Source organism: Fomitopsis serialis (assembly GCF_022376445.1).
Source record: "Fomitopsis serialis strain Sig1Antser10 chromosome Unknown B0H18scaffold_243, whole genome shotgun sequence".
NCBI classification, from domain to species: Eukaryota; Fungi; Basidiomycota; class Agaricomycetes; order Polyporales; family Fomitopsidaceae; genus Fomitopsis; species Fomitopsis serialis.
Window position 1 is genome coordinate 28,655 of NW_025955203.1, and position 19,241 is coordinate 47,895.

A 19,241-nucleotide genomic window follows, 5' to 3' on the forward strand; every position below is an offset into this window, starting at 1 on the left:
AATCTCGCTGCTTGGTACAACGACACGTCACGTACTGAGACCTGCAAAAGCGGCTCCGAAGTGGCCGAGGACTGGAGCCTTCGCATTGCTTCTTTCGCGTTTGACCGCAAGTTGCGCCTTCATGTAGATCTCCCCAATCCAGGCACCGACGGCGGCAATGAACACGCCGGGAACGAGGAAGATCGGGGATATCACCACCACCACACCAAGCTTCATGAGCATCTCCAACGACATCTCCACGATGGCACTGAACCATCTCGCCACGGGACCATCGACTGCGTCGTGTTGCTCAGTTTGGAACCCATCACATGCATGAGGAACGTACCTTCTTGGATGTCCTGGGTGCATCGAGCGATAATACGAGATGTGGGTGTTTTGTCAAGCCATCTATAAAATCGTCATGACGCGTCACGGTAGCAATTCCCTCCTGCTTACCTCAATGTCGTCGCCAAAATCGAGGATATCAGTTCATTGTGTATCGCTCTTGATGCTCTCAGCGACCCAAATGTGTATACATAGAAGGCTGCCATGTAGAAGAGGACTGATGTGATCATGATCGACCCGTATCCGCCGAGGAAGCTGAAAGACAATGAAGCGGTGCAATCTCAGATAAGTTTTGAGAACATACTATGGCACTTTGATTTCGGACGCAGGCATTTCTTCGTACTGTCGAGCCCAAAATCCAAGGAACCAAGTTTCCATGATGCTGAACGCCATGTAGAGAATCAAGCCTCCAACGAAGCTAAGCCAAAAGAAGACTTGATGGCTCCCTCCAAGTGCCTGCATGAAGAGTTTCACTGATGCGCCGTCAGTAACAGTTAATGACAAGAGAATCTAAGACGTACTTGCTTGCCAACCGACATGCCCGACTGCGACTTCTTCTTCAACTACAAGCTTACCATCCTCCTTCGGGGCCTCTTCCGGGGTCTGCTCGTCAACGGTGGCTTCCGCTTTCTCCAGTTCCGCTTCCTCCTTTGCCAGTTCAGCGGCGAGTCTCTTGTCGCGCGCAAGAGCATTAGCAATGGAACCTTGACTGGTCACTCTACCATCTGTGCCCAGGGCAACGACGAAATCGGCAATTGGACTAGCCATAGAGACGTTATGCGTCTATTGCCATGGGATCAGAAGAGTCGAGAATAACGAATATGAACTCACGACGAGTAGCACCGTTCGCCCACGGACAAGATCACCCTTGAAGCATTTTTCGACAATCCATCGTGATGTATGAACGTCTAACGCGCGAGAACCTAGCAAGAAGATCAGTCTATTAAATGGAAACGCTAATACATGTCGCCCACATCGTCCAACAGCAGGTCTGCGACTTGGAGTATATAGCACGGGCGAGTGTTATGCGTGCCTATTGCGTATGTGAGTATGATATGAACGACCAAGTACAGCGCTGCGTACCTTCTGACCCCACTAGCATCCAAGAGTCAGCGAATGCCGAAGGTCACAATAACAGATGTGACAGTACCTCAGTGTGATGCCTCTTTCTCCAACTTCCGTCTGGTCACCAGCAGCAAACAACTCGAGATCGCGTTTCAGTGCGCACTGCTCAATGACTACAGTGATGGGTTAACCGCCTGTCTTGTACAACAACTTGTTTCAACGCACCCTTTTGATAACGTTCCTCGTTGTATGGGGCGCCGAAGAGAATGTTGTCCTATCCAAAGCTAAACAACACCAATGTCATTCTTGCGACGTACCACGTACCTTTATGGTTTCGTTCTGAACCCAAGACTCCTGCGCGGCATAAGCAATTCCACCAGCCCGGGGTAGATTGTAGAACGAATCAGGGCCAGCGGGTATGTAGTGCATCTCGCCCAGCAGAGCCATCAACAAGGAGCTCTTTCCTGAACCAGTCGGGCCAATCACGAGATTAATACTGCCTTTCTCAAATACCAGGTCGTCGTCGATATGCAAGGTGAAATTCCTTCGCCCGCTTCCAGGAGTCGAAGCCGCGGAGCCGCTGACTTGGTTCGCCCAGGTGAAGGAAGCATTGCGGAACCCAATGACGTCGTCCTCCGGCTGCGCTGCGATCTGAGTCTGGATTTCGTCAGGTTGTTCAGAGTATTCGTCCAGTAGCTCGGTCTGTCGCGCAAGTTGCTTCTGTCAGTCGCCGCTATGGATTGGAGTAGAGAAGGCCAACCTTCTGCAAAAACTCATTCACTCGGTCCAGCGACACCTTAGCTGTGTTGCATAAGGTCAACAAGCTGACGCCTCTCTACACTTCATGAACTTACCTCTAATCATCATAGGCACGAAACCAAAGCCCATATGCATTAGCTGGCTGAAAGTGTCGAACACTGCATACATGTCAGCATTGTGCGTTCCGTTGGGGTCGCCAAACATACCCGTGATAGATGAGAAGACAGCAGACGCTGTGAAACGATGTGAGATATGCGTGCACGGGGTCAGCAATATGCTTCACCTGTAAGATCCCGCTTCATGATCATGGTCTGGAAGCCAAAGTCAGTTGATGGTGTCTATATCTCATATATTCCAACCAAACTCACGTATGTCGCGTAGGTCACGATCATGGTGACCAAGGAATGGCGTGGCTTGAGACGAGTCAGACTAGGCTCGGAAGGTCGCAGACACACTGCGTACGCACTTTAGGTTATTGTTGATGAGGTCGAGCAGCTTGCTCTTCTTCACGAGCTCCAGCTCGTCCTCACGTTTCTCCGCCAGTTGCTCCCCAACTCGGGGCTCCCAGCCAAACAATTTGATCATACGGATGACATTCATGGCTTCACAGGAAAGGGATCAGCATGTACACCAAAACAATACACGGTGATACTCACTTTCTGTTGCGCTCTGCACACGTGCATCGGTCTTAGACGGAGCATGTCAGTCATGCGCAGACACGAGCGAGAAGGAATGAATGATACCTTCTTCATCTTCGCTATCTGGATCTTGCGAATGCGCGTTGCAATCAGACCGGGAACAGGGAACAAGATGACGATGGAAGCAAGTCCGACGAATGCACTATGCGCCTAATCAGTCTACCATGTTGCCCGTCATGATGTGTGGCCACTGACCTCCACCCCAAGATGGCGTACAAGAACCATACACAGCAGATGATCTCGACGGGAAGCTTGACCACTGCGACGGGAAGTAATTGAGCGAGCAGCGCAAGATCGGTGATACGCCAAACACGCACGGAGGACCAAGAACTCCCTACCCATGCCGAGAGAGGCGAGGTCGGACGAGATAAGGTTATTAATCTTCCCGACGACGTTCTTGCCCTTCTTTTCATCGTCTGCTGGCTTTGCCTTCCCCTCCTTCCCGACGACCTTGTTGGCGTCCGCACTCTGTGCAGCCACGGGAACCGTCTGCGCCGTGGATTTCTGCTTTCCCTTGCCTGCTGTGGAGTCGCTGTCATTGTCGTTGCCGGTTTCTTGAGCGGTTGGAGCGGTAGCGCTCGACTCAGCGTCGGAAGCCGTGTCGGGTGTGCCGGCAACGGTCGTGTCACCTTCACTTTGAGCGGGATCTTGCGAGACGTCTGCCTTCATGCGCATGCGCAGAGCATGCTCAAAGACGAGTTGTGTAATGATCGCCTCGACTTGAGTCAGCAATCTCGTCTGTACGTGTCACGATGAGCAGTGATCAAAGATCGAAAGGCGGTCGACGCACGGAAAGGAACATGTACACGGATCCGAAGATGTAGTCCACGATCGGTCCGAGGAGGAGCATCGCGATCCAGAACCAGGGCCTGACGTTGACACCTACGCCGTCCGTCTCGATGTACCTGCGGACACGTCATCGACTGGACACGGGAGTGCAAATTATATAGCTTACATCAGGATATATCGAATAGCCAGCGGGCTGATGAACTCTAAGGTAGTCTGTTGAATGCAGTGTAAGCCTCCTTGGGTGTGTTTATTAAGGCAGCTGCAACGCACGTCAAAAATGGTCACGATGGTCATGACAATCCACTCCATTTCTGTTCGAGGTTCATCAACATGCGTGTATAGAGACACGTCGCGGTTGAACTTACGGAAGACGCGCAGGAGGCCCCACATGAGATGTCTGCCCTTCGCCTTCACTCGGAACGGGTCGATCTCCTTCAACGCTCGTCAGCAGACAAGAAGTGAGTCCCAAGAAGGTGAACACACATTCATACTGCGCTTCATTAGATTTTGAGCGTCATCGTAGTCGGCCAGAGGAGGCAGCATGTCGATGGTCAGGTGTTCGACAAGCGACGCGAGCTTGACCGTCGGGTCAAGGTAGCTGTACAGCAGGAGTGACATGATAGAGGCGGTCTGCTCCGCGGGCGGGTCCGGCCATGGAGTCTACACAGCCATCAGCTGTCTACTCTCTCATCCAGTTTGCGTCATATTGAATCGACCTACCTCTGGATCAAAGGGGATGTAGCGCCGAGGGATCAAGAGGGGCACAAAGATACTATTGATGGTCAAGAGAGAGATCCTAGCCCAAAGCAGAGGGCCTTCGGCGAGATCTATGGGCTCTTGCGTGAACGTCGCCAAGGGCCAGAGATCGCGGTACGCGTAGACCGCCCACGCAGTGAACAGAATACAGTTCAGGTGGCGAACAGCTGTCGTGCTCAGGACGGGACCAGCAAGCAGCGAGGTGATGCCGAGCGCTGATGCGTACACCTGGACAACACGGTCAGCGTTGTCGTACGCGCGTGAGAGCAAGGCGGACGGTCGCTCACGTAGGTTACACAAGTGCCAACGTGGAAAACGATCTCGAGGCTCTGAGGCTCCAGGGTTGCAGAGTGGACCAAGGACTCGGTCGCGCTGTAGATGGACATGCCCAGGAGCGCCAGGGTTGACGCGGCCCGCAATACGTTGAACGCGACGAGGACGACGCCCCCGTGTTCCTTGACGTGTTTTACCAATGCAGACGCGTTTTCACTCTCTTCTGGAGCATGGAGAGGCTCAGAGATGGGCGAAGGTTCGGACTGAGCAAGCTTCGCGTACGCCTTCTTCTGGGTGCGAACATGCAGTGCCAACTGTACCAGGAATACAAGGATCGACAGCGCAGCGACTCCCGGAGGGTAAAGCAGCGTAGAGTCCGCGAAACTACGTTTGTTGTGAGTTCAGAATATGTTACGTGTGTGTAGGTTGGACATACTTGATTTTGTCTCGTGCTGCAGTCAGCATGGAGAGGCTCTGGTTGTGAGCCCTTTGCGCCTGAGCATAGACATACTGAGCAGGTCCTGGTATGCTCGTGGACCAATGACTGAAGAGCTGGTCCCTCCCTATGTCCATTTTGCCTGGCAGACCAAACGCTTGAAGGACGTGGTGGAGGAAGAAGTGACACAACCAACGACTCGGACCAAGGGTCTATGTACCGTGTCAAGCGCGAGCGATGATATTTCCGGTTTTGACATCCCGATCTGTCAAACGTCATGTTGGTGAGATACGCACTCATCTTTATCAAGAAGGCCGTCGTACTTGCTCGTCGACGTCGACACGCGGTCCGTGCGTTTCGAGCGACTCACATCGTCGGTACCGCCGCGGGCCGTGTGCAGCTACTTATCTGACCCCTCAGGGTCACACCCAGGGTTCATTCGATTGATTGCATCTCGACCCTCGGTGATTAGGGAGTCATATGATGATGGCCAAATCAACGGTGCGGTCGTTGATTACGAGCTATTGCGAGTCAATGTCGAACCGGATTGAACCCCACATCAGACGGGCGACACATCGAGCTACAATTGTTTGAAGCAATGCCCGTTCCACTTGTAAGTTACGTAGACACAACGACATAGCGCACTGTTTTACATCGACAGCGTGCGAAGGCCAAATACTGCAGGCTGCTTATTGATTCAGACACGATGTCTGTGGCCGCCGCAGCGAGTTTTCCCAATTTCTTTGCAGCCGGTATGCTGCCGCGATAACACTCGCATGGGGCCATGGGCCTAGACAAGTTCCCACGGGTACTTATTCGGCGTACACCGCCAAATTTCCCATACGTAGTCAAAATATCGTGATGACAGCCCAGGGCCACGTAGACTGTCGGGCGGAGACAGCACAGCCGTCACGTTGTAGATACCGTTTTTGGAAATATAGTGACCGGCTGTGCTGCTATATGGATGCCAGCCGGGAAACATGTCTCCGTGAGCTTGAGGATCGGACGCCTGACAGCAGTTAATCGAGCCAGTACCCATATGAGGAATACATTCTGACTATGTAGCGATGCGGATCTCAGCCGTTCGAAAATTCTCCTCAGAGCCAGCTACTGACCTTGCTTTATCCAGGCATATGCTAGTGCCTGCAGCTCGAAGGTGAACTGGGTGCGAAACAGCCCGATACCGTGACGCAAACACCTTGCAGGTTATCATTGAATCCCGGTGTAGACTACATGCACGTAAGCGTAGTGATATCAGTCAAGTATCTATGTCCATTCCTATATCAACCCCGGACTGTCGCTTGCGTTTTCTCGGACGACTCGGCTCGCCGTTTGCCATCCCATTATCACGCTCGGCTTGGTTTGCTGCTTTCTTCGCTTCAGCCTTCGCTTTCTGCGCTGCGCGTTTCGTGTGTCGTTGCTCTCGTAAGGCTGTCGCAAATTCGATATGCTTGACCTCTCGGTCTTCGTGGAGTGCAATGGGCGCCCAGAGCGAGCGCGGTAACATGTCCCGTATCAAGTGCGCATTATGGAAGCTGAGGGTGTTGATGATCCAATGATCGAGTTCACCGTGTTCAATGAAGTCTTCCATGATTGTTGTGGCCCGTCGTTCTTGCATACGCGGCCGTGCGCCACTGGGAGAACATCTCCCATTTGCGCAGTCGTGCTGAACGTTGTACTTGAACTTGAGGTTCTACGTCGAGTTATGAGTACTATGCAGTCTCTATAGTGTTAGAGCGACAGATATGGTGACACACCTTGACGAGTACAATCACCGATTGAGCCTCTCCTTGCCGCCGGATTAGGACAGGCATGCCATAGACATCATGACGCTGAGACGAGACATGGTATACGTCAAGGACAGCAATTGCTTCCTCGGCGTTCGGCATACCACGCGCGAAGATGCCAGCAATGCGCCCAGTTATTGGTTGTCCCTGATGATCATCTCGGATAAGGACCATGATCGCAAAATGACATAACACGTACATCGATTGGGGAGTCAGCATATATCCACGACTGTAGGAAGCATTCGTCACTGCTCTGTGAGACGGCAGATGTGCAACGAAGCCAGCGAGTTGTGTCTTCATACGTTCCGAGATTCAACGCATGCGCGGCGTCAGTCTCGAGGAGGTTGACTTCCGGGCGGTGGCGACAACCAGCAGGAAGAGGCGCGAGCTTGATAGTGCCTGTGATAGAGTATGAGCGCAGCTGTCGAACCCGACTCAATGACATAATCACAGCTTAGAATCAACGTACCTGGTGCGAGCCCCTCAGGATCAGACCACCCGAGTAGTGTCTGGAGCATGGGGCGCGTCTGCATGAAGTCCCGTACTCCAGTCCCAGCACGGATCCATCCGCCTTCATCGTCGGCCCACCACCCACCAGTCAAGCGGTGCTTGAAGCCCTCGAGGTCGCCAAATTGGTTCGCAATATCACGGCTTGGAGCGAGATGGTTTGATAGAACAGAACACGCACGGAAGATGGCGTTGAAGCACTCGAAGGACTCTGTCATCTCGTTCAGCAGAGGACCAAATCGACGGATATCCTTGCAAATGTGATTGAGTAGATGTAACTTGATCTTCTCTAACAGTTTGCTCGGGTCCATTCCTGCAAAGACGTCGAGGACGTTGGCAATCGCAACCTGCACATCAGCCTGATACAGACTGATCAGTCATAGCAGCAGAAATGCGACATACGGAGAAGTATTACATACCAGATATTGCTCGAGGTTCGTCTCTGATATCTCCGTAAACCACAAAAGCACAGCGAGTTCTCCGACGACCTTCCATAGCTGAAATTCTGTTGGATCTACGAGGTCATGGACATGGAAGACAGCGGTCTGGATGATTGTCTTCAGCTGGCGACCAATCAAGGAGTTTGCGTACTGCATGACATAGTTAGCGCGAATAGGGTGGACGGACAAACCATCCCGGTTTGTTGCCTGGAGGCGTAAAGCATATGTCTGTTTCTGTTTGGTGTTCCACTTCGTGTGCGTCGGATGCCAGGCGTATTTGACTAGACCAAGCAGGATTGTGTGTAGAAGCTCGATAGGGGTATCCTGCGACGGGTCGAAACCTACGACCTCGCAGTCAGTGACTTTGAAGTGCACATGACGTGAACTCTATCAGACCGACCTTCCAGGGTGAGAAACGGACTGAGCATCTCCTTCATGTTCGGCTCATGCTTCGCCCATAGGAACTGCTGGACTTCATCGAGAGTCATCTCAGGTTGCATATCCCGAAGGGTGCGGGCTTCGTCAATGATCTTCTCAATGAAGTATTGCGTGTAAGTGTCCTTGACTCCAGTCTCCGTCTGCGATGTCTGAACACGTTTTGCGACTCCAGAACAGGCCTCAAATATCTGGTGTATGAGTTGCTCTATGATCGCATCCTTGTTCCGTAAGTTGCCGGGCTATAGCACATCATGCGAATCAACCTCTGACACAAAGTGTATTCCCAGCAAAACCGAGATAAATGACGCACGGAGAAAAGCTTTTCGAATCCATCATTACTTTCCTTTTCTCTGTCAGTCCCGCCAGCATCACACTTCCGACAGAGAAGATTCCCCTGCCCGCCTATGTGCGACGCGACCTCACTGGACACGGGATTGTCTGACGCCTCTGCATTTGCGTAGATGCGAAGGGCAGCCTCCTCTTGCGTTGTGGCATCAAAGACAATGACGGGGTTGGTGTGCGTCGATCTGATTCTTGCATCAGTGACATGGACTTGGGATGCACCCGGTGAGCTGGTAACTGCAACAATGACTCACTCTAATCGCTTCTTAGCTTCGAAGAACTGTTCCGCGATGCTTGCATGCTGCGAGGTCGACACAAAATGAGTATGGAACTCTTGTTGAAGTAGACGGCGCGGAAGGTTCCGATGAGTCATGTACGCATTCCAGTGCTTGTTCCAGGATTTTGAGCGATTTCCTGAGACATCGTCGCTGAAATAGTCGATGAAGCTGGTGTAGAGCGGGCGTCCCTTGGCAATATCACGAAGAGGGTTTGGCATCTTTGCTGGGTATTCGGCATCAACAGAGTCTATTGGAAGAGGCGGAGTCGTCATCAAGATCTCCGGTCATACTTGAATCACGTACTGCTCCAGCGCGAGGGTAATTTTTGACTCTCCTCGAGCGAAAGGTAATTCTCTGCCAGGTCGCATGCTTTGATGGACTCTGTTGAATCTTGATCATGCACAGATGCAATCCCATCCTAGTCGTCCAATCACACAATATGACCAACTTGAATCAACAGGTATGTACGACACATTCAGTTATCGACTCACAAAGGATATGCTCACGCGATACGCGTCAGCTCGGAGATCGCCTGCGCTTCGCATCACCCACCGAACGGGTATAACGAAGGTCCCATCTTGCATACAAGCCAACTCGTTGACATAGAAGTGTTGATTTCGCTGCCGGTCATTGTACATAGGACTCAGGATGTGCGATGGTACGTCGTGATGCCATTTCTGGGCATGAAAGACTTCACTGATCTTCCCGCATGGGTCGACAATGTAGCGCTCAAGGTGCGGAACGGTGAGTGGATTTGCATAGTCCTATAGTAGCAATTCAACTCGTGCTCAGACAACATTTCTCAGTACAAATAGACCTCACCTTTGCGACCAATTCGACAGGGTCGTTGATTGTGAACCGATTGCCACGAACTGAGACACAATCAAGCGACGCGACACCGCTTGAGCCTCGAAGCCGTTTCTGCACCTTTCGCAGCCGATCCAAGGATGGTACATCGCGCACTCCCATCTCCTTCAGAACCCACAATAGGACACGCATCAATGAGCTTGATATCCGTAGGCGGGGAAGATTATCAATCAAGTCCAAGAGAAACATCTGCAAGGTCGGACAAGAACAAAGAAGAAATGTGAGTACAGTATGTATGACTCTCCTGACGGAATACTCACCACTTTTGATTCATATGGAAGCCAACAACGAGTTGATGAGTTCTCCGCGTTTTCGGGCTGATCCAAAGGATGGCCATTTATCTCAGGTTCGTCATGCAACAGTGCTATACGCCCGAGTTAAAGTGTGAACACCAACTCGAGGGTGCCCAGGCTTACCGGCGTTTTTCAACAACTCAGCCAATATATCATCGCCTTCTGGATCGTCGCCCAACAACTCTCTAAGCATCTCATCGTTTTCCGTCTCTCCAAACCCGGTCTCTGCAGCTGCAAGCCGTGGATTCCATAGGCCGAATGTCTCGGCCTCGCGTTCAAGCCTCTCGCGCGTGGCTGTGGCTGCAGTGTCCGTGTCTTGCGCCAAGTCATCGATTCCGAAGTCAGCACCGTTCCTCTCAAAACCATCCCACATTGCAGCCTCTGCCGCGGTACGGTGTAACGAAGCCTGATATGTGCTGGGCCCAGACTGGGAAACATCGACTGAACGCAGTGTCACCGTTTCAGCTGTCCCCGCGGCTGCCCGAGCAGCAGACATCTTTTGTTGTATACGCCCCGCATCCTCCGCTTCACAAGCACGTCGGTGACCCAGAGAATTAAGGTGCGTCTTCTGAGACTCGCGTTTCATCCATGCGTTGCGTTGGAGAGGATCATGTGCCAGACATACCCGGCAATGTATCTTCTTGCCATCCTCCGATTCAGTGAAACCTCCAATTCAATGTGAGTCCAAACAGTCAATTGATCGGTCAATAGATGCTTACAGCCTGCGACCGCCTTGCGGGCTGAAGGCATAGTGGACTCTGCGCCTGGAGAATGTCCGCTACGACGGTCTGCAGTGTGTCGTGAAGTGAAGTGACCGTGGTTCTTTCAGTTTCAGTTGCTTAGCAACCTTCGCTGACAGCTTCACCTGTCACCTCGAGCTTGCGTTTCAGCCATTGTTCGTCGGGCGTGGCAAGCCAATTTGAATTGCTTGAAGACGAATTAAACCCGAGACTACCGAAGTGGATATATCAACAGTGAGGTGCGCCCGAACATAAATCCGCCCAAGTTCTCTCTCCATTTTGCTCACCAACTTCATCTTCAATCGTCTCCTTCACTGCCTGACTGAGCCATGACTTCGACACGCCATTCTTCTCCTGCAGACGGCCATGCTGACGTGTTCGACTCCGCAAGGGCTGCCATGGAAGAGGACACACCTCCGACAACACCACGTCGCGCCAACAAACGACAACGTATGCAAGCTGGCCTCGATGACGAGGGCGTGGATCGTCCTCAGGATGAACCAGGTCTGACTTCAAGCTCGGAGCCTGCTGCCACGGTACTGTCAGCGAACGCGGCCACTGTGGAGGCCACTGTAGCAGCTGTCACGACTAGCTCTGGCAATCAATTGGCTTATGCCAAGAGGTACGGCCAACGCAAGGGGCTCCGAGGCGAGCAGCAGGCTGAGCTGGAGTCGTTCGCATTGGTAATCCTTATTATATCCTCCTCTGATACCGAAGACGAGCTGACAGTACGTCACTTAGAGCGACCCGGGCACACGTCAAGTCAAGCTCTACTCGCAGGGACTACAACTCGAGAAGAAACTCGACAGCATCATGATGTCGATGCCTCCTTGGTCGCCATCGAAGGAGCTGCAGACCAACATCAGCCACTATGCTGTCGCCGTCATGCTCTCGAGCAAGATCAGTGCGTATAAAGGTCAAACCCCTGTTAACCATGTGTTGGTAAGTGAGTCGTGTCTTACGATCTACCGTCTCACAATGAATACGGTCAGGATATCATACGCATTTTGCGGTTCGACATACCGACTGGGATTGAGCGTAATGCTGCTAACTGGAAGAAGATCGTTAAGGCGGTGTCGGACGCCTTCACCGCGATTCGAGCTGCATTCAAGAAATTGGTACGTTCACTGCTGACAAATGTGCAAAAGCGGTAACTGACTGTCCCGCCTGCCAGCTTCGTTTGAGCACCATAGGCATTACCCCCTCAAACCACCAGACCATCTATAAGCTCACGATGGTATTGATCAAGAATACTAAGTGCGAGGCCAGCGTTCCGCTATGTGCCCGTGTTGCTCTCATGGTAAGTACTCAAATCATGGCTGATAGCTCGGTGATCTCATTTCATCTCTACTAGCGTGCGGTGTACATGGTCCGTGAGAATCGTGGTCCGCATTTCTGGGACCGAATCGATGATGAGCTCGCGGCGCTGCGCAAAAAGGCCGCTGGCAATGAACGCAAGTGGATCAAGTGCGTACTTGAGTCTCATTGCTCACCACTGTTCACGCCTCACACCTCATGTATCTCTTCAGGGGCTTGCGCCACGTTCTCGACAAGGATCGCAAGAAGCATGGACAGGACGATCATGAGGTTGACGACCTTGAGGATGAGGTGGATGAACTGCAGCAGGAGGTCGACGATATCTTAGAAGGTCGCTCGCATGCTATCAGCAATGCGAGTGCTGCTGTCATAGATAGTGCTCCGGCCTGACTCCGAGTCGGAGGGCGGATAGCTTCATGTTCTGTCGCCGTCGATGTATTAGCCAATTGCGCATGGTATTCATAATAGATCCTGATACAATGGCACCTATTGTACCAGGCCATTGCTACGAGGGAGCACTGAAACAAATAATATGGAAACCTATCTGACGTGCTCGTGGCAAGCAAGCCAGTCAGGAGGTTGCTGGTTTCGTGTACACCACCATAACAGTCGTGTGTATGCCTGCTGTATGAATTGCTATATTGTATATAATAATACAGGTGACAGTCGGCGAACTCGCTGCATGGGGATCAGCAAAATTGCCAGGCAGTGACCATCTGGCAATGCAGGTAAGGGAAAGGACTCTGACTACATGTATCGTACATGGGTTACAACGTAGGCGACACCAGGCCGTAATATATGGTGACCACATCGACTGGGTCCGGTCCGGAGCCATCCCCGATGAAGTCTGGCGTCCACATGGTGGCGATGCCGGCGACACATAGCCTTGAGGTAGTATCCCCAAGCCGGTGACTACCTCGCCACCACCCGTCGAAATTTTGGCGGTGTACGAGCTGATTGGGCCTTGGCAGAACGCTCGGACTTACTCCCCTCATAAGTCCGCTCACGTGCCACAGCTGTAACTGGAGACTCATTGGCTCGACCCGGACCAAGCCTCATCAGCATTCGGTTTTTCTAATTCATGACTGCGAGAAAAATATTCATCATAGTTCACCGAACCCCACCTTTTCTTACAAGACTCTGGACGAGGATAATACCAGGACTATGATGCTATGCTGGATAATGAAAAGGGCCAGCAATATTAATTCAGCGCTCGCAACGGCAGGTGCAGCATTAATACCACATACCGAAGATGTGAGATATATCTACACTGCTAAGTATCACTCACACTGACAGAGGCGACCTCGCGAATACTTACAGGACTTCGACGTCGCGTCGCGCGCCACGAGATGTACACGCGCATTTCGGAGATCAACTTATTAGCCAACTCCGCACAGTCGACTTAACCATCGAAACAAACAAACCACTGGCTTGCAAGGAGGCAGGTCGCCTTCAGTCGACTGCTGAGCGCTGAGCAACACCGTCGAGGCTCAACCGCTGGCTTGGCTTGCCCTTCTTCAATAGCTGTGATCTCTGTCCTGTGTGCATTCCGCAATGTCATTGAGGGCTTGGGAGCGGTCTATTGGCTTCAAATATAGACCATATCCCATCGCCCCTGAGGTTTTCGTACGTCCCTTTGGAATGTCATGACATCTCTAACACTGATTTGCTGCTGCTATCTATTTTTGGGCGGGGACATGATGCGATTCGCATGACCTAGAGTGAGCCTGGTCTCAAGTGAAACGAATTGTAGTGATTAACGTGCTTCAGACAGCTCCGCATTTCAAGTTCGCCGGCGCAGCATACTATTGCTCAACGATGACATCCTAGGCATGATTCTGTCGCAAGTCGAGCGATTCGATGTACTGCATCTATCAGAAACGTGCCGCACAGCGCAGGCACTTGTCCTACCGTATTTGCTGTCAGATGTGGTGATAGACCAGTGGGAGCTCCCACTTGTCCATGGCGGCGACAAAGAGCAGCTGGTTGGATTCTGCGCTTTCATGCTCGCGGACGTTCCGCGTCGCATGCCTCTTCTCACATCTCTGAAGATTGAAAGAGACGCGTTCAGATTTCTACCTGGCTTGACAAGGCAATCGGACTTGTACGAGGAGAATCGCATCATGGACTACTCCGCCGCGTCGCAGCTAGCCCTGGTCATCGAACTCAGCACTCGCTTGCGGCAGCTCTCCATCTTCGATGCAGAAGGTGTCTTCTCCGAGGTCCCCCAGCTAGGAGATGCAGTTGCAGAACTCACACGCCTCGACGACATCCGTTTCGTTTCGACGGACGATGCCACTATCGGGGTGCTTTCGCGCCTGAAGAGCCGGCCCCGAAAGTTCGAATGTTGCATTCGGCAGTCGGATGTCGTTCTCAACGGAGGCGAAGATCGGTCCTCGGGAAACTTCACCACATCGTTAACGACAGTCAAACTGTCCGCCCATCCAGGCGTCATTCTAGCACTCAAATTAGATACGGTCTGGCCTGCTGTCGAGAGCCTAGAGCTGCAGGGCGACACGGAGTTCTTCATGAACAGTCGAGCCCACTTCGCTCGCGCCTTTCCCAACGTGCGCCGCCTCAAGGTACTCGACCACAGCTGCCGCGTCCCTTCCACATCCATCCCCGTGACTGCAAATCATTGGCGGAATCTCGACTTCGTCTCCATCTCTTCACCTCTCCCCGTCGGCCGACCCGTCCGCCATCTCCACTACTCCGCGAACACAGCTTCGGTGCACTGGACGGTCGACCAGTACGCTAACGATACCCAAGACTTCCTGCGACAGTCTTCGCCCGTGGTCCTCAGCTGCCGCTTACAGCAGAACCTGCTTGAGTGGGTAGCTGCGACTGCGTCCTCGCTCCGCGTTCTGCAATTGCATTGCGTGCAGGGCTCGGACGGGCGCGTACCGTGCCCCGACCACATGCGGTGTGTCATAGTGCGTGCCCACCAGGTTCTATTGCACTGAATGTTGACCATTGCCACGACCATTAGGACAAGTTTTGCCACATTTTAAGCTCGCTACGACTCCGTGCCATCTCTTTTAGCTTGGCCTTCACCATACCGCTCGACGATGCGTCGGTCGTGCGATATGCTGCCGCCATCGCACGGTATATCCCGGCCCTTCACTACATCGGCGTACAGCTGCATGGGGGACAACAGTGGGACATTTTCCGGTACAAGTGGGCCCGCGTCGTTTCGCGTCCAGAGCAGGGCGAGCCCGTCGTTGAGATGGTGTCGGAACACGACGTGGACGCCCTCGAGCGTACGCTCTTGGCCACTCCGCGAGACTGAATGCCGCTAAGTAAGTCTCTCGCACTATGGACGGGAAGATGCCCTCATTCCGTGTCAGGTCTGCATTACTCGTCTATCGCGATGGGATGCCGTTCGAGCTTCAGGAATCGACACTTACGAAATATCCACTCTATACCCGATTACAGAAGCAATTTTTAGAGTCTACCATTAATACATTCCAACGCCAAAGCTGGTATCACCATGCTTCGCAACCACTCCCTAGATACTACAAGGACCCTAATGATGCATCCCGTTTACCACTCGTAATCCTGCAGTGTAACTACATCCACCGTAATACCGTTATCCTTCTCCCACCTGCTTTGCCATTCGGCGATCTTCTGCAGCAGGGCAGCCCACTGATCCTCCGTGCGCACGCCCCGCAGCCAGCGCTCCTCCTCGCCCTGCGCCTGTATCCGTTTCCAGCCCCGTTGGATCAAAAAGTTCTGCTCGCGGCCCATCCGCCTCCACTCCTCCACGTACGGCTTGCCGTCGTCCGGGATCGCGCCCTGCTTCTTGAGGTACGCGACGATGTTGTTCTGGTACGTCTGCGCCTCGTTGTCGTTCTGCAGGCGGTGCCCGACGAAGTAGGGGTCGAAGCCCTTCTCGCGGAGCGCCTCTTCCCTGTCGAGGAGCTCTTGAAGCATCTGCTCGCGCGGCGGGAGGAGCGACGCGTTCGCGAGCGCGTGCGCGACGTACATGCCCTGTGCGTAGTCCGAGGGACAGTTCGCGGTGAGGATGGGCAGCCCGAGGAACGCGAGCGCGGTGGGCGGCACGGAGGGCGCGAGACTGAATACGTGCTGGTAGAGCGGGTAGATGTACCGTAGGTTCGTCGTGAGCTGTTGCGCGGTGGACGAGGTTTCTTGCGAGTCGCGGTCGGTGACTAGCGTGGATGCGTGCGGCGCGCTGAGGAAGGGCACGCGGAACTCGTACCCGGTCGCGAGGAAGACGGTGTCGACGCCCTCGACGACCGAGCCGTCCGCGAAGACAATGCCGTCCGGCGTGAAGTACGCGATCTCCGGCTTCTCGATCACGTTTGCTCCTGGAGTAGTGGTCGCGTTCTCTCTGACGACCTGGTACGCCTGCTGAGCGTTGTGAGCGCATTATTTCTAATCGTACGATGGCTGTCACTCACAGTTGTCAAAGTGCATACTTGGAGAGCGATGTCCCGCCCGCTTGGCCCCGTGCCGACAATGACCACCGTCTGGCCTCTGTAGTTCTCGGGTTCCCGGTAGTAGATAGAATGCAAGAGCTGTCGCTTGGGCAAGCCAGGGCGCGGATACGCGAGCCAGTCGTCAGTCCCATTCCACTCCGGGATGCGCGGGTAGTGGTTGTGGCCGTTAGCGACGACGAGGTGGTCAAACGTGCGCTTCAACACCACATCTTCAGCGTTTCCGTCTACCGGAGGAGAGTGCACTTCGACGTGCCAGTCGCCGAAGTCGTCGTGCCCATGCCACTGGGCAGAGACGACGGTGTGGTTTAGGTGAACGTAGGGCCACAAGTCGAACTGGGTCGCGTAATCCACGTGGTACTGGCGCTGCGCGTCCCATCCAGGGTATAGATCAGTACCCGGAGGGAACGGAACATGAGGATAAGTCATGCTAGGGTGTGCCGTATTGACGTGCAAGAGGGGATAGGTTGGCGAGTCAGGAAGTTCCGGGTATTCCGGATTGTGTCCTGGAGGGTCAGGGAGCCATACTCCACCCAGACCTCTATGTTGCTCGAAGAGCACGACTTCCCAGTTCTCGTTGTAGTCATTTACGACATCCAGGATTGTCTTGAGAGCGGCAAGCCCGCCGCTGCCACCGCCTACGATAGCAATGGACTTCGTCACCTCAATCGGCGGAGCGACAAAACCATCGTGTCCAAAACGCTGCAGCGGCGTTTGCGGTTCGAAGAGAGACCAACTAGGCGGCAGAGCGAAGTGCAGAGCCGAAGAGACAACCTGTGCAACGAGGACGGGCACAGAGAACATAGCGGTCAACGCGGGGGTTACACAGCAGTTCGGGACGTCTTGAGAGACATATATTAGGCGCAAGCCTCGGAGTCTTCGCAAGGCAAACCGAATCTATGGACGTTGCCGTGGCTGCCTTGAGGTGTGCACTTTCTCCCAGCGGAAGCACGCTCATGAGAAGTGATATGGCGAGATCCTGGATGGAGCCACTGGCCCCCACTGGTGTGGGTCCGGTGCCTATCCGTGCGTGAGATAGCACGAATCATCTTCATGAGATTGCAGACTCACTGCATAGTAGTATGTACCATCAACTTGAGGTGATTCCGCCTCGTTGCTTCTTTTCCCCCAGTCTGCCGTACTTCGAGATGAGCGGTCCCGTTTAGCACGTCCCGGACTGCTGGCTCACCGCGGACATAAGCAAGCTGCTGTCATATCCCACGTACTCATGCCTGCTTTAACGTTAACCTTCTTGCATGCCAACGGACCTCCGCGGCCTTACCAGTGGCGCACTGCCATCCACGCTATCGGTGATGCAATTGACAAACGTGAGTGTGATACTGTATGGCGAGGCCTCGGACCCAGCTTGTGTGAGAATTTGAGACACATGAGGTACTTGATACTATTAGAGAAGTAGTAAGCACTGTAGCACTGGCAGGGCTTGCCAACACATGTAGCGAAGCTCAAGTCAGTGGGACACACCAAGCAGCTCTTTCTCACGCATAGTCATCCTATGGCCGACGCGCAGTCTCGTGGAACACCATCGGGGTAGCCTACGGCGGCCGACGACTCGGCCAATAGGACGATGATCCATGAGCCGAGGTGCAACTTTTGTATGGTGGATCAGTAGTAATACGTGAATGCTGTAACAATTTGCGGGGTACTCGGATACCAATGTTTTGATGAAATGGGCGTCGGCCGCCGAGGCTAACGCGTCGGCTGGCCTATTGAAGGAGGACAGCCGCCTTGGACGGGCCCCGCCATCTTGCGTATTGGTGGGCGTCGCTATGAATATTACAGCGCGGTGAGGAATGGGCCGCTGGTAGGCTTCAGCTTGGCTGCGTCGGGTGCCGTCTTGTGTGCGTCGCCCGGACTACCGTGGAGATGGACTGGGATGCATCTGCTGGGCAGGCATAGATGTCAAGAAAATATCAAGCTGGTGTATACCAATCTTGCTCACCCCCGCAATGGTGGTCGAAGGGGGTCGTCATCTAACGCGGTGAGGCGTCGCCGTCTTGCCGGGTAGCGTCGTCTATCGCGGCGTTGAGCTCGAATGTCGGTTGGATCGGCTAGGTGGCCAGTGGGGTGGGCTTGATAAATAGAATGTTTGATTGAAGAACAAAAACGATGGGCATAAGTCCTACCCGCCCTCGCGGTGACTGTGGAAGGGAGTCATTGTATAACGCGGTGAGGCGTCACCGTCTTGGAGCACGGCCTTGTCTATCGCAGCGTTCAGTCCGATAACGCATACGTCGGCTGGACAAACAATGCAGTCGGCTGGATACGTTCGAAATCTTACTAGGTAATACGGAATAGTGTGTACAAGCTCGAGTTTTCCGCTCGGTCGAGGCAGAAGTGAATCGGTGGCTAACGCGGTGAAGTCTCACCGTCTTGCAAGCAACGTTGCATCCGTCGGCTCGAATGTCGGTAGGATCGGCTACGCGGCCAGTGGGGTGGGCTTGATAAATAGAATGTTTGATTGAAGAACAAAAACGATGGGCATAAGTCCTACCCGCCCTCGCGGTGACTGTGGAAGGGAGTCATGGTATAACGCGGTGAGGCGTCACCGTCTTGGAGCACGGCCTTGTCTATCGCAGCGTTCAGTCCGATAACGCATACGTCGGCTGGACAAACAATGCAGTCGGCTGGATACGTTCGAAAGCTTACTAGGTAAT

General features: G+C 53.4%; 2 protein-coding genes across 2 annotated transcripts; one reads left to right on the forward strand and one right to left on the reverse strand.

Moving 5' to 3' along the window:
- Positions 1-6,287: 6,287 nt before the first annotated feature.
- Positions 6,288-10,043, reverse strand: B0H18DRAFT_942668 (uncharacterized protein). The gene is made up of 11 exons (XM_048041887.1): positions 10,020-10,043; positions 9,715-9,948; positions 9,384-9,656; positions 8,869-9,170; positions 8,583-8,805; positions 8,235-8,511; positions 7,814-8,175; positions 7,357-7,753; positions 7,087-7,286; positions 6,858-7,034; positions 6,288-6,793 (listed from the first exon to the last, which is right to left on the reverse strand). Exons 2-11 carry the CDS (start codon positions 9,946-9,948, stop codon positions 6,359-6,361), a joined length of 2,880 nt encoding a protein of 959 aa, XP_047885400.1. The 5' UTR covers positions 10,020-10,043; the 3' UTR covers positions 6,288-6,358.
- Positions 10,044-11,539: 1,496 nt separating this feature from the next.
- On the forward strand, positions 11,540-12,499 carry B0H18DRAFT_890204 (uncharacterized protein; the record flags this gene model as incomplete). The annotated part of the gene is made up of 5 exons (XM_048041297.1): positions 11,540-11,734; positions 11,785-11,910; positions 11,967-12,092; positions 12,147-12,259; positions 12,322-12,499. Coding segments are annotated over 5 exons (738 nt in total), but the record flags the coding sequence as incomplete, so codon positions are not given.
- Between the last annotated feature and the right edge of the window lie 6,742 nt (positions 12,500-19,241).

Coding starts and splice junctions, on each gene's coding strand:
- B0H18DRAFT_942668 (XM_048041887.1), bottom strand. CDS start 9,948: ATGTTTCTCTTGGACTTGATTGATAATCTTCCCCGCCTACGGATATCA. Junction 8,176..8,234: donor TCCGTTTCTCACCCTGGAAG/GTCGGTCTGATA, acceptor GCGAGGTCGTAG/GTTTCGACCCGTCGCAGGAT. Junction 7,287..7,356: donor TCCTGAGGGGCTCGCACCAG/GTACGTTGATTC, acceptor ACTCTATCACAG/GCACTATCAAGCTCGCGCCT.